Raw genomic sequence first — 13943 nt, 5'->3', positions numbered from 1 at the left:
CCTATTCCAAGATTCTGCTACAGTGTGTACAACGAAAACTAACAAGTACATTAATCCTTATGACCTATCCAGTAAAACCCTTTTAAAAAGAATTGATCCTGTCTTCCAACTTAAAAAAAAAAAAAAAAAGAAACACAAAAAAACAACTTAGGTAATTTAAATAATTTTTTCCTATATTCTTAAAGAAGGTTCAATTACTTTCTTTTAAAGAGAAAAGAAACAGAACCTAAATTTCTCTCAGATTTAAGCAAAAAATTTTGCATGTTTAAAATCTGTCCCACAAAAGCTTACAGACAGCCTCAAACAACCCAGATCATGGAAGGAAATAATGGTATGGATTTCTGAAAGCATAAAACACAGGTTTTATTTCAAAACAAAAGCAAGCAAACAAAAAACTATCAAGTAACCTTCTGTATTAAAATAAAGCAGAACAATGAAGATTATCCTTAAATTTTTAGGTGTGGAGGGAAATTATCACTTCTAGCTAAAAGGGAAAAAAAAATCTCAACTATAAATTAATAAATCAGAAATACTGGTTTTATCTCTCAAAGTAAGTTCTCTATAAAGCTCTAAGTTTCCAACCTGAAAGGTAAATAATTTGGAAACACTGGTATCACAGCAGATCTTTAAAAGTTCATAAAAGAAACAATCTTTGACATACCATGCTATTTACAAATTTTCAAACAAGTACTTTGGCTTAGATTCAAAAGCTTTTACTCTGTCCCTTTCTCACTAGAAGACTTGATAGCTTATGCAGTTCACTTTAGGGTTTAGTGCTTCATTTCTCTTGTTAATATAAAAAAGAATATTTTGTAAAGTAAGAATACAATAACTCAAAATCATTAAGGAATTTAGAAAAGGTGACTAAGTTGTGACAGTTTGCTATAGTTGTCTATTTCCTATAGCAAACAAACACAGTATTCGATTTACATTTACATTCTACATAAAAAACTGAAGATATTTAACACAGAAAACCTTACAATTTATTTCAATTTAAACCATTCCCAACTTCTGTCATTGTATAAAATTAGTATGTCTGGCAACCAAGGCAAATTAAAAATTTTAAACGTAGCCTTAAAAACATACAGAACAGAGTTTTGTACCTTAAATCATCCACATTGTAAAATACAAGCAGTGTGGAAATGTGACTCCTGATCCAGTCCTTTAACCAAATATAATAGGACTACTGAGAAGCTTTATCATTCTTTGTAGAATAGCTTTCTTCTCACTCAAATTCACATAATTGACTCAATATTACTCCGTGATACAGCTTATTCATAAGGAATGATTCTTTGAGGGAAAAAAAAAATCCACAGAATGTAGACTTTTAATTTTTAAGTTTAATTCCATCCAAGGACTACTGGGTTTTTTGCAAGCACCATTTTTACCTTTCAGTCTTCTTTTACTCATAAATAAAAAGGATACACTTCACATTATAAATCAGTAGACATTTCTCCAGTGACTCTAAGACTTCATGGACCATCACGCAGGAAAGACAATTAACACAATTGTTCCATCCTCACTGTAAGGCTTTCTTTACCCTTTACCTTCCCCATACCATGTAACTCAGCATAAATGGAACTTGAACACACACGTTTGATCATATAAGGTGGTTAGAATTACAAACAGGCAAGAGAGAAAAGCTGAGAATTAGTTTGGGTTTAGGAGTGAGACTGGAAGTTGTGATAGATGAGATACATGTACAACTCTGCTGAAATAGCAAGTAGAGCTGATGATAAGTGATAGCCTAGTTTTAGGTACCAGGGTTCAAGATTTTAGCGTCACACATTTAAAAAACTCATTCCTATACTTTTAGAACTTTCAAAATTCTATAGAAGTTCTAATTGTTGTCCTACAGAAGTAGGTCATATAAAAACTCATGGGGAAACAAAAACAAAACGACCGTGGAAATAAAAACGTTTTCTTCCCCACTTTTAAATGAACCAATTATTTAAGTTATTATACGTGTCTAAATTTGGGACCACTTTAACAAAGGACATTTTATCAGTAACAACTGCAAAGAATTTCTGAATCAACTGATGTGTATGTGACTCAGGAATTAAGTGGAGCTATTGTCCTATGTAATCAATGGAGACATGTGTTTGACTAATAAGTAGGCACATACAGTAAGAAAATGAAGAGAAGCGAAAAAGAGGTCACAGCAGTTATACTCTGTTCATACGATGTGAAAGGCATACCAGATATGTTATAACTAAGATAAAAGACAGGCTATATACAGACTCCTCCCTAGTGCTAATCTGGATATGACATTCAAATTCTGGTTTCCTGCATACCACCGAAGGCAGTAGGTCATTTCTCACATGCTGCAAGTCTGAAGGAAAATCACGTACCTCAACATATACACAATTCTACTTTCCTTCTTCTTCCCTATTTCTTCTGTGGAGGGTCAAAGTTGGCAGAAAATAGCTTGGATTCTAAAGCCCTTCAGCACTTTCTGTCTTCTCTAGGATGACGGAGAAAGCCAGCTATGAGATTCCCGCAGAGATGCTATTGTTTGGTGCATTTCACGAGTGCACAACTTAAAACTAAGCAGAGCCAGTTCAGTGCTGAAGACTGTGTGGGACCTTTGCTCTCACATTATTAGGCATTACTTAGTGAAATGAAAGATGAAATTTATTCACATAAACAATAAACTGAGTAGCTCTTAAGAGGTACATTTTTCTAATTTCTAGAGGTACATTTTTCTAATTTCTTTGGTAAATAGGCACTAAGGGTTGTATCACATTAAATAAATCTGGTTATCAAATATGCATTTCAACATAAATATCACAAATGTTATTTTGACATCATACTATCAACCATGAAAAAAATGAAGACAAGAATACTCCAAAATAAGCAATATTTCAGACAACTCAGCTATGAAAAAAGTATCATGGGAGCTAGTGCTAAAGACCAAGTTAAGATATTTTTGGTGTTTATATAACTTGATGTCTAGCGATGGGTCTTTATTCTGACTGCATAGTACTTTCACGTATTTAATACTATAGAATTAAATAATAATATTCTAAATACTTCAACTAAATCTCCTGTTGAAGCAGTATAGCACTAGATACCTGGGGATGTTTCTCAACTGACACACATGATCAATATTTCTATCCAGCAGAACAAACACCTGGTGAAGATGTCAACTCTTAAGATTTTGTTCTGGCTCTTCTGGACTATATTAGACCTAACTCAATCCAGAAGAGTCAAGAAAGAACATACTGGTGGTGAATGCCAAGTCATGTCATATATTTAAAATAGTATGCATTTATAGTTTTACAAGACAGCAGTCCCTAGCTGAATATAAAAGATGTAGGATGTACAATTATTCTTACTTCTAAAATCTGACTAAATAAATCATATAGGAAAGCCCTCAGAAACAAAAAAGTAAGGAGATGACAGTTTCTAGAAAAAAACAATGTCAACAAAAGTTGGAAGACCGTCTAAGTAGATGGACAAGCAAAAACTGATTTAGGTTTCAGCTTTCTCTGATACACTGGGTCTACAGAAGGAAAAAAATCCAGAAAAAGAAAGCCAACTCATTCATTAAAAAGCTCTGGAAAGGTCAGGAATTAAGAGATAAGTGGGCTACAGAATGAATGAAAACAGGATGATAGGTTGTATGTCTGTATTAGCAATAATTAGACTTCTCAGAACCTGCCTAATTATACAGATGAGGTGATGGCTATCCCTGAACTCTGACAGACCCTTAGAAGATATACTATGAGAAGAAGTTAAACCAGAAAAGACTGGGCTTGGGAGTATTCAGGCAAAACTTAGGATGACAATGAAGCCCAGAAAACAAGGGGCACAAGGGGGACACAGACATGCATTTAAATTAATGCCTGTACACTGAATGCTGAGTCACTGAGTGAAATTCTTCCCCAATCAGTATCTGTAACACTGGCTGTTACACTTACACCTCAAAGATGAGAAAATTAACAACTCTTGTTGGAGAAAATGAACAGACCCAAACAATCTGCAGACTGATATTAAGAGGTTTCCCCAAAGACAATAATATAAAGTCCCCATTCAATCATCCACAAAAAAGGCCACCAGTCAACACGTTGCAACCACTTGCACAAAACTTCTAATTTTTAATAGCTTCCTTCTTGAATATAAACAGAAAATCAAAGGTCATGAGACATTTAAGAACAATCTCAAAGATGACAATGATTAAAGCAAAAAGCATACTCAGAAAATAAATAATGCAAGGTGCAAATTAAAACTTAAAGGATAGTAATATCCTTAGAAATATAAAGATATTACACATTCAAGACACACATATGCTATGAGAACAGAACATTCCAAGTTTTTAAAATTAAAAAACAACAACAACAACAAGGGGGCACCTGGGTAGCTCAGTCAGTTAAGCCGCTAACTCTTGGTTTCAGCTCAGGTCATGATCTCAGGGTTCATGGAATGGAGCCCTGAGGTGGGCTGTGTACTGACAGCGTGTAACCTACTTTAGATTCTATCTCTCCCTCTTTCTCTCCAAAACAAACATTTTTTTTAAAAAAAGTTGATATAAAAAGAATTCAACAAAAGGGTTAAAAGAGAAAATCAACAGAAAAATCAAGAAAATAGTATAAGATAAGTGGAAAAAGGGAGATATATTAAAGAACTACTCAAAGGAAGAACACATCATTACCAAGAGTCCCTGAAAAGACAGAAAACAGAGAATCTTATCAAAGAGTCCATATAAAACTTCTGGATAAAAATAACAGACTGAGACTTCTACTGACTTTTGGTCTCTTCCTAACCTCCACCAAAATGACAGTATAAAGGAATTTGTTTTTAGGTACATAAATACCATGAATGAGAAGAATAAAGCAGTAAAACTCCAGAAGGTAGAAAGCAGGCAGGTGATAAACGACTAAACAGCATGAGGAAACTGAAATGGAAAGCTAAGATAAAACCTGATGTTAGTACAGAGCTCCCAGGTAGGATCAGGAAGTAGTCAGATGCCATGTAATTCTCTACAATGGGCCAAAGTGCAAATGTGTATATTAGGGGTGGCAGGAGATGTTAAAAAGGATGAGGGTGCCTGGCTGGCTTACTCAGTTGAGCATCCGACTTTGGCTCAGGTCATGACCTCATGGTTTGTGGGATCAAGCCGCACATCGGGCTCTGTGCTGACAGCTCAGAGCCTGGAGCCTGCTTAAGATTCTATGTTGCTTTCTCTCTTTGCCCCTTCCCCACTCATGCTCTGTCACTCTCTCTCAAAGATAAATAAATATTTAAAAAAAGTTTAAAAATTACAGCAGAAATTAGAAACAAAGACTCAAAAGGTTGGGAATACTAAGAAAATCTTCTAGAAAATTTAAAAACAACAAAACATGAACATATATGAGAGAAAGAGGAAAATGTTAGAGAACCTGTCTAAGAGATCCAATATCTGAACAATAAGCATTCCAGAAACAATGAAAACGGAGAAAAATAAAACACAAATAAAATAATTCAAGAAAATATTCTAGAAGTTAAGAACATGAATTTCCCGAGAGTAAAATCTCAGCAAAATGGATGAAAACAGATCCACAAAACGGTACATCACCATAAAATTTCAACACACTAGGTAGCCAAAGAATAGATGGTAAAAATTACAGAGAGAAAAAAAGAGAATATACAAAAAATCAGAAGCTGGAATGGGAACTAGAATTCATTAAAAGAATGAAAGTGAAGACAATAAAACAATGCCTTCAAAATTACCAAAAGAATAATCTTAAGCTTGGAATTCTGTTTTCAATCAACAGATCAAGTAATTTTCAGGCAGAATAAAAATACTTTCAGGCACGCAAGATCACAAAAAATGTACTTCTCATGCAACCTTTCTTAAGATAATCAAGAGAAATAAAGACAATCCCAAGATGGTGATAACTGGTGATCCTAGGAGGAAAGCTGTGCATCAGCTGGAAAGGTTAGCCAATCACGACTGGGTCAAAGGACTCCACAAGAACTTTCTCAAAGATGAAACGGACATAACACCTGATGTATGTGAACATACTGTGAGATTTATACATCCAGAAGTTTTAGGTTAAATTAAGAGTATGTATAACGAAACAATGCAAATGCAAAATGAAGACAAATATTTATCTGTGAATACTGTTTATTTACATAATTACAACATAAACATTAAATATTCCTCTAAAAAATGACATTACTATATTTAGATGATGAAGTGAATTGGAAATGTTCAGTGATACATGACAAGCCAGGCAGATGTACCAAGTCCTTGTTTCCAGAGTGAAATGACAGTAGTAGCAGTTACAGCCTAAAACTAAAGTCAAGCAGTAGTTTTGTATGCATATGGAAATTTGGATGTAACATCAAATAGAAAGGAGCTGGAAGATTAAAAAAAAATCTTAAAAAAAAAAAAAAGGAGCTGGAAGAAATTATCTCTGGAGAGGTAGAAATGGAGGAGGAAATATTTAACTTTAATAAAAATAAGGGAAAAAAACTGCCCAATAATAAAGGATGAGTTCCCAGATCTAAAGGCTAACCCAAGAACTTAACCCAATCAGTGATGAAAACTTCACAATACTAAAAGAGAAAAAGCATCTGGAGGGTGTATGCAGTGGGAAAGGAAGACATATGCCAAGAGCAAGAAGGCATCCAATTTCTCAAGAGTTAGAATTTGTATTGAGCCAAACCATCAACTATGAGGAAAAAATCACTTCAGGCATGCAAAATTATATCAATAAAAAATGTAGCACCCCTTTCAAGGACATTATAGGAGGATGCCCTCTGTCAGAAGAACAGCAAGCCAAGGATGAGCATATGATGTGATCCAAAAACAGGCACAGGGAATTCTTAGAAAGTCAGTGAAGAAAAATCCCAGGTTAACAGCTATGCAGTAAGTTTACAGAATTTAGAGTTCCAGGAAGATATTTACACGGGAAAACAAAATAGAAATGACCTATTTGAACTACCAAGTTTTAAAATTTTGTAAAAAAAATTTAGGTTCTATATAATAATTGTTCAAGGAAGGTAATAAGACATTATAATGCTTAACTGTAAATAATATTTTTTAAAAAAAACAAGAACTTACTTACTTTTGAAAGAGAGAATACACACATGTGAAGGGCAGAGAGACAGGGAGACAGAGAATCCCAAGTAGAATCTGTGCCATGAGGGTGGAGCCCAATGCAGGGCTCAAACCCATAAACTGTGAGATCATGACCTGAGCTGAAATCAAGAGTCGGAGGCCTAACTAACTGAGCCACCCAAGAACCCTATAAATAATATTTTCAGGGACAACACTAAAAGTGACTACTGGTTTGATATAACAGTTATTTCCTTACTATTCTGGGAGAAGGGAAGGAAAAGGAAGGGAAAGAATGGTACAATAATCTCAAATTAGAAAAACACCATTATCCCATGATATAAACATATGGAAAAAAAATCTCAGAATACCCAAAACAGGGTAATGTGGCTCCTCTGTGACCTAAGATTCACATAAGAAAGTAAAGGAAAGATACTTGCATCTTTTCTTGTATTTCACTTTTTACACTACCTCTACTTTGCAAAAATTTTTTCTATTAAATAGAGGATTTCAACAAAGAAAAATTTTCTAATGATCTAAAATTTTTTTCAAATTAGAGATCTAATTGTGTTAGCTACACAAGAATAAATTCATAATTTAATATTAATGATGTTTTGAAGGATACATTGCAAAAGATAAAACAAGCAGACACCAGACTAAGCTGATATTCATTTCCTGTGTGGGCTTCATAAAGTTGTAGTAGACTTCAGTTACTAGATACACAATTGTAGCAGCCACTGTGAAGTCCACCAGCCACTGGTATTCTGGAAAGTAATGCAATGCTGAAAAATAAAGGTTAAAGAAAAAAGTTTACTTAAACTTTCATAAGTAGCTCAGGAGGATTTATCTGTAATTAACTTTAATCATGCTAGACTTTATTTGTTGATATACAATGTTAAGGTTTACAAATATGAGAATCTAAAAATACAGGAAACAGATCAAGAATGCTGACAATCAAAATTAAATTTTAATACCTTATAAATAATTTTTTAAAACCTAAAATGATTACCAAAAATTATTTAAACTGTTAAAAACATATGACTGCAAAATAAGCTGGTATTTTCTTAGCTGATTAGCTGTTTTTTACAGAAATTAAAAATTAAGTTTTGTTGTTTTTTTAAAAGAATCTCAAGTATGATACTTAAACTTCAGGATTTAACTTGGTGTAGAGTTCTACAGATTGACTTACATTTTTCATTTATGTGAAGGAAGAGTTATTAAACTTTGCTATAGTTATTAACTGTACTAAAGGAGGATTAATAATTTGGTGAGTTACTGAAGACTGAAATAACAAATATATTTTTTCCCCTCTTGTGCTACTGCAAGAAGAGCTGATGAAATTCATGTCAATTTTCCAAAAAACCATACACCTTCAACAAAAGGTTTACATTACAATTAGCATTCTCTGATAGTAAATGATTCCATTTCCTTTTTCATATCAGATATTCTGGTTTACTTCTGCCAGAGTAGAGTCCAAAATATCAGCATCATTTTTGCAAAAGACCTCCTGAAAATGTGCGAATAAATCATACACATAAACATCAATTCCTACGTTCTCACTGGCACATAATAAAATGATCTACGCTGCTTTGGAAAAATTTTTAGTTGTAAGCTGTAGTATCTGAGGATATTTTAAAATCACGCACTCATAGAAAAAGTATTTTGAAAATAAAATACCACTCAAAGACAGACTTATTTAAAATATCAAAACCAACCAACCCAACTTACATCTCTGTAAAACAGCAAAATTTCCAAATCCTTCTAAGACTGGGTAAATTTTTTATTTGCTTCAAGTTATTATGGGTATGTTAACTTTTTCGTGTGTAAAGATGTAATAGCTTAGGAATGCCGGTCTGAAAGATTTACCCTGAAGTAGTTGCAGAATTCTTACCCTCTAGCCACCTTCCTTCCCACTACAATCACAACTTTCTAGAAGGAGGACAGGGAAATGGGTAGAGCAGATAGACAAATATCCATTTATTTAAAGGCTTTCAAATTTTATTAATAACAAGTGAAGTAAAAGTTCCAAATCTTCAGGCCTGCCCACACTCATAGAGGCTTCCACCAGAGAACTCTCACAGCAAACAGCCAAGTTACATTTCAAATACTCATATGCTTTAAGAGGTTATTATAACAGATATACATATGTGCCTTTTATTAGGCTATTAGAATCAAAAGAAACTTACAGTTCATCAAGCCTAGTGGTTTGTATTAAGTTTGTGAATATTCTTTAAGTACAAGTAGAAAATCCTCTATTTTTACCTAAACAAACATACACAGCATGCATTCACAAATGACTACATAAATATAAAGATAAAATCTCTCTCCATTATTCTGCTCTTGAAATTATGTGACCAGTTGTTAAACTAGTACCATTTGCAGTTAGTTTCAAAATTATACAAATGAAACAAAATACTAAATAAGCTATGTTCTAAAGCCATAATTTAAATCTTTTTAAGTTCATTAAATTAGTCTAGTTCTCAGTGACTGTCTCTACCACATTTGGTGTGTAACCCTGGCCAAGTTACTTAATTGAGTACACTGAGTTCCCCCGCCCCCAAAAAAGTTAGTAATCGTTATATACCCTATAAAATTAAAAGAATGTTAATACAATTAAAGCATTTACAACAATGCCTGACAAGTACTCAATTTAAGCTATTATTAAAGTTAATAAGCTGATAATTACTCATTTAGTATTAGTTAATAGTACAAATGACAAAAATCTGTACTAGAAATCAGGCAGAATATGTATATATTCTTGTACTTACACATCTGTGAACATTTTATACAAGTAAGCACACATATAAAATTAGTAAAATAAATGTGACAACCAATCAAAAAGTCACAATGCTTTTATTTATTTTTCTTTCATAGTTTACTGTCAAGTTGGTTTCCATATAATAAAATGCTTTTAAAGGTTTTAAATTTTGCACGAAAAATAGTTAAAAAGAAAAAAGAGGCTGACATAACCAGTTGAAACAGTCTTAACAATACTAGACAACTGATTTATACTGTTCCTCACTGACATTTTTGGGTTCTAGGACATCCTTTCCATATATATGTATATGTATGTATGTATATAAAATCTTTGTAAATATAGAATCAACTTTCAAATACCTTTAAGCCATTCTTTATCAATAAATAATTCTATATGAGATGCTACATGAATCTATTAAGGTTTTTCTGGAATAGTTATGATTTATACATTATCAAAATTATTATTTTTATTGTGTTATTTTTATTCCTCACTTATCATGTAAACCATTAGTTCTCAAACCAGTTTAAAATCAGAGTCACTAAGAGCATTTTAACAAATACAAAATCAATCCCCAGAACTCACTCACCCCAGATCTCTTTAGGTAGATATGAGGAATCTGTATTTTTAAAGAGCTGCTCAAGTAATTCTGATGTACAGCCCCATTTGAAAATCAGTGTTTAATATAGTTTCACCTCAGATAGCTTTCTCTTATAGGATTCAAATAATTTCACATAAATTTCACTTTAAATTTAAAATCATCCTAGTTATTTACGACTGTAAACACTGATATACAGGGAAAAAAAACCCCCAGATGACTTGTTAGAGACACACACAGTGGGTAAAAGCAAATACTGAATTCAAGTTTTCTGATTCCCAATCCAGTCCATTCTTCTTCTTCTTCTTTTGTTTTTTTTTTAACACTATCTTTGAGAGACAGTGCACAAGCAGTGGAGGGGCACAGATAGAGAGGGAACACAGAATCTGAAGCAGGTTCCAAGCTCTGAGCTTTCAGTACAGAGCCTGACACAGGGTTCAAACCCATGAATGATGAGATCACAACCTAAGCCAAAGTCGGATGCCCAACCAACCGAGCCACCCAGGCGTTCCCCAGGTTATTATTTTAAAACCACTTTCCTTTCTACTAAACGTGAGCATAAAGCGGAATCATTCCAAGTACAGGTAATTAAATACAAATATACAAATGCATTTCTGTAAGCCACATCACAAAAGGAGCAGAATGGCACATATGGAAAGACTAGAATTCAAAGTAATGAAAACTGACTGTGATCTCAACATAAAAACAGAAACTGCGTAACAAACATGTAAGTCATACTCTTCTGAAAAATGGGAAAAACAATTCTTAGCACAAGTTAGGCGAATAGACAAAGGAATTCAATGATGTCATTTTGAGCTTCTAAGTTCTGAAAAATATTTCATATTCTGTGAAATGGACTTAAAAACTAAACAAAAAAATCCAGCCACAATAAAATGAAAGTAATTTCACTAGCATAGTATAAAAATGAGATTTACAGAACACTTTACCAAGATTCCCCTTACCTAAAGTATCCACTTCTGTAACTGACTTTGTTTCTAGATGGAGATCAATATCCTTTGGAATGGTTAATGGCTTACTCTCAATGTGACCATTATATTTCCTATAAAAATCAAACAAGTGACACAAAAAACAAGTTACCTATACTGTTATCCAAGTGCTTGTATCAACTAATCACAAAAGAAGTTTTAAATTTCACAGTATAAAGAGAAGCAGAATTTCTAATATGTCATCAAATAGGAGGTTAAATACCCAAAAGTAGTTTTTAAAGGGGTGGGGGACTACAAAATGTGGATGTAAATTATTATGTGAATCATACAGATTATCAGGATAAGAAATACCTAAATTAGTGACAAAATCTTGATTACTAGCTTAGCATTTCACCCTATTTCTCTTATTCTCTCTTCTATAGATTTAAAGACAATATAAGATCTCTTTCTTTAGGTACAAGAGTAAAAGCAAATCTAAAATTAAAGAAACACCATTAATACATAATAGTTAAACATATGGAAGAACATCTCAGAAAACCTAAAAGAGGGTTAAGTGACCCTTTTTTTTTTTTTTTAACATTTATTATTTATTTTTTGAGAGAGAAAGAGAGCACGAGCAGGGGAGAGGCAGAGAGAGAGGGAGACAAAGAATCTGAAGCAGACTCCAGGCTCTGAACTGTCAGCACAGATCCTGACTTGGGGTTCGACTCACGGACCATGAGATCATGACCTCACCTGAAGTTGGATGCTTAACTGACTGAGCCACCCAGGCGCCCCCAAAGTAGCTCTTCTGTGACATGAGACTCACATAAGAGCTGGAATCCTTTTTTGTATTTCACTTTGAAACTATTTAACTCTTTCTTTAGTGTTAAGAGTAAAAACATATGACGACAAAATGCATTTCACTTTGAAATTATACATGTCCACACATGAAGAAACCTGTAGCTATAAACAAGTCAGAGTTGAAGAAATATACTAAGATTTACGTGCATCAGAAATTCAATAATGTGAACAGCTATTCTGGAGTGCTCTAAGAATCACAAATGGAGGAAATAAAAGAATTCTTCAGGTATACATGTGATCATTCCTAAATTTAATTTTTAAAGACAATCACATGTATATAGAAAATAAATTTTCAATACTATTAATACCAAGAAACAATTTTCAGTTATTGTGAGAAAAATCTCAGTAGAAATATTAATTATGTCAATAAATCAAATAATTATTGTTACCAGGAATAAGAGAGAGTTGTTTTTGTATCTTTTTGTACATGTAAAGCCTTTTCAGAACAATAACAAAGAGAAGGAGGGCTTACACTTAATAGTCAGTGATCTTCAAGGTGTATTTGTAGTAATAAGCATAAAAGAGAATGACAAGATCAGAAAAAAAGGCCGTTTTAAAATTTTCAATTTCATGCCAAATAATCATTAATGCTTTAAAAAATTCTAGCAGCTACCAATGTATTAGCCCAGGTTAATATAATTTTTAAATACACATGAGAAATTTGGTGACAATATGTTGTCATTAACATTTTGTAATATATTAGAAATCATAGTTTAAGGTCCTTAGATCCTCCCCAGTTGAGGACACTAAGGTCCATATAGAGAGGCTAATTAACATGTACTTTCCTTGAGAATTCAATTTAAATAGAGATATAAAATTTTAAAGCTGGAGAGATCCTGCAAAATTACTTTGTTTGGTCCTTCCATTTCACAGATAAGGCTGTTGTCGTCCATTCAGTGAGGTTTATTAGCAGGCAGTTTTCTTCATAAACCTTAAATGTCAATACAATATTCAGCAATTGAATGGGACCTAAGAAGTTGTACTGTCTACCGTTTTTATTTAAAAACTAATACTGAATAAAAGCAAAACCTGGGGAAAACACCAGACCAACAGGTATCCGTAAACAAGTTACAGGATAAAGACATGGGCTATGGTTTTCGCTCCAGTCAATCCCTACCAAATTTTAATATGATGGATCTACTATTTTCAGAATTTAAAACACAAAGAAGAATAAAGTTAACCATTCTTAAGTAAAACATTCACTTCTGTGCTTATATATTATACTGCATACTGGGTTTTCTAAAGAGTAATTTAAAATTATGTTAGATCATGGATTTTGATCTCAAATTTATTAATTGCACATGGCATAAGCAGTAAGTGTTATTTAACCAAAGTACAAAAACATATTTATATAAACTGTGTCAAATATTAACATTTTACAAGCTCAACAATATAACTTACCTATCTTTTCTGCTTTTCCCTTTTTGCTGCTTCCCTGCAAGAATTCTTAATTCTTCTTCTGTAGGATGTTGATACCATCTCAAACTAAGAAAAAAAAGAACCCTTTTAAATAAAGAAATTAAAATCACCAGAATTATTCACTTATGGTACAAATATTTATTGAGTTTCCTACTTGTGAAGACACTGAAGGGAATTACCAGGTGAAAAACTCTCATCTGAATTACATACTAATGCTTGAGCCTTAAAAGGGTTTTGATTCAAACCCAGCACTTACCAAGCACTTACTAGATGCCAGACCCTGCAATGCTGTTTGTAGGTATATTTCTTAAAACTGACAATGTATTAATATATATT

At 33.0% G+C, this 13943-nt stretch overlaps 1 protein-coding gene across 2 annotated transcripts in view; it reads right to left on the bottom strand.

Moving 5' to 3' along the window:
* Positions 1-13943, bottom strand: part of TMEM161B (transmembrane protein 161B) — a 72930-nt gene that overhangs the window by 24573 nt on the left and 34414 nt on the right. For both annotated transcript variants that reach the window (XM_039219380.1, XM_039219379.1), the window contains exons 3-5: positions 13590-13673; positions 11361-11458; positions 7671-7827 (exon numbers count right to left, since the gene is read on the bottom strand). In XM_039219380.1, the coding sequence (XP_039075311.1) occupies positions 7671-7827; positions 11361-11458; positions 13590-13673 (339 nt within the window). The remainder of the gene's footprint in view (positions 1-7670; positions 7828-11360; positions 11459-13589; positions 13674-13943) is intronic.

The sequence above is a fragment of the Hyaena hyaena genome, unplaced genomic scaffold (assembly GCF_003009895.1).
Source record: "Hyaena hyaena isolate Hyena2069 unplaced genomic scaffold, ASM300989v1 scaffold_815, whole genome shotgun sequence".
Taxonomy (NCBI): domain Eukaryota; kingdom Metazoa; phylum Chordata; class Mammalia; order Carnivora; family Hyaenidae; genus Hyaena; species Hyaena hyaena.
This window is presented reverse-complemented; position numbering and strand designations above follow the sequence as displayed.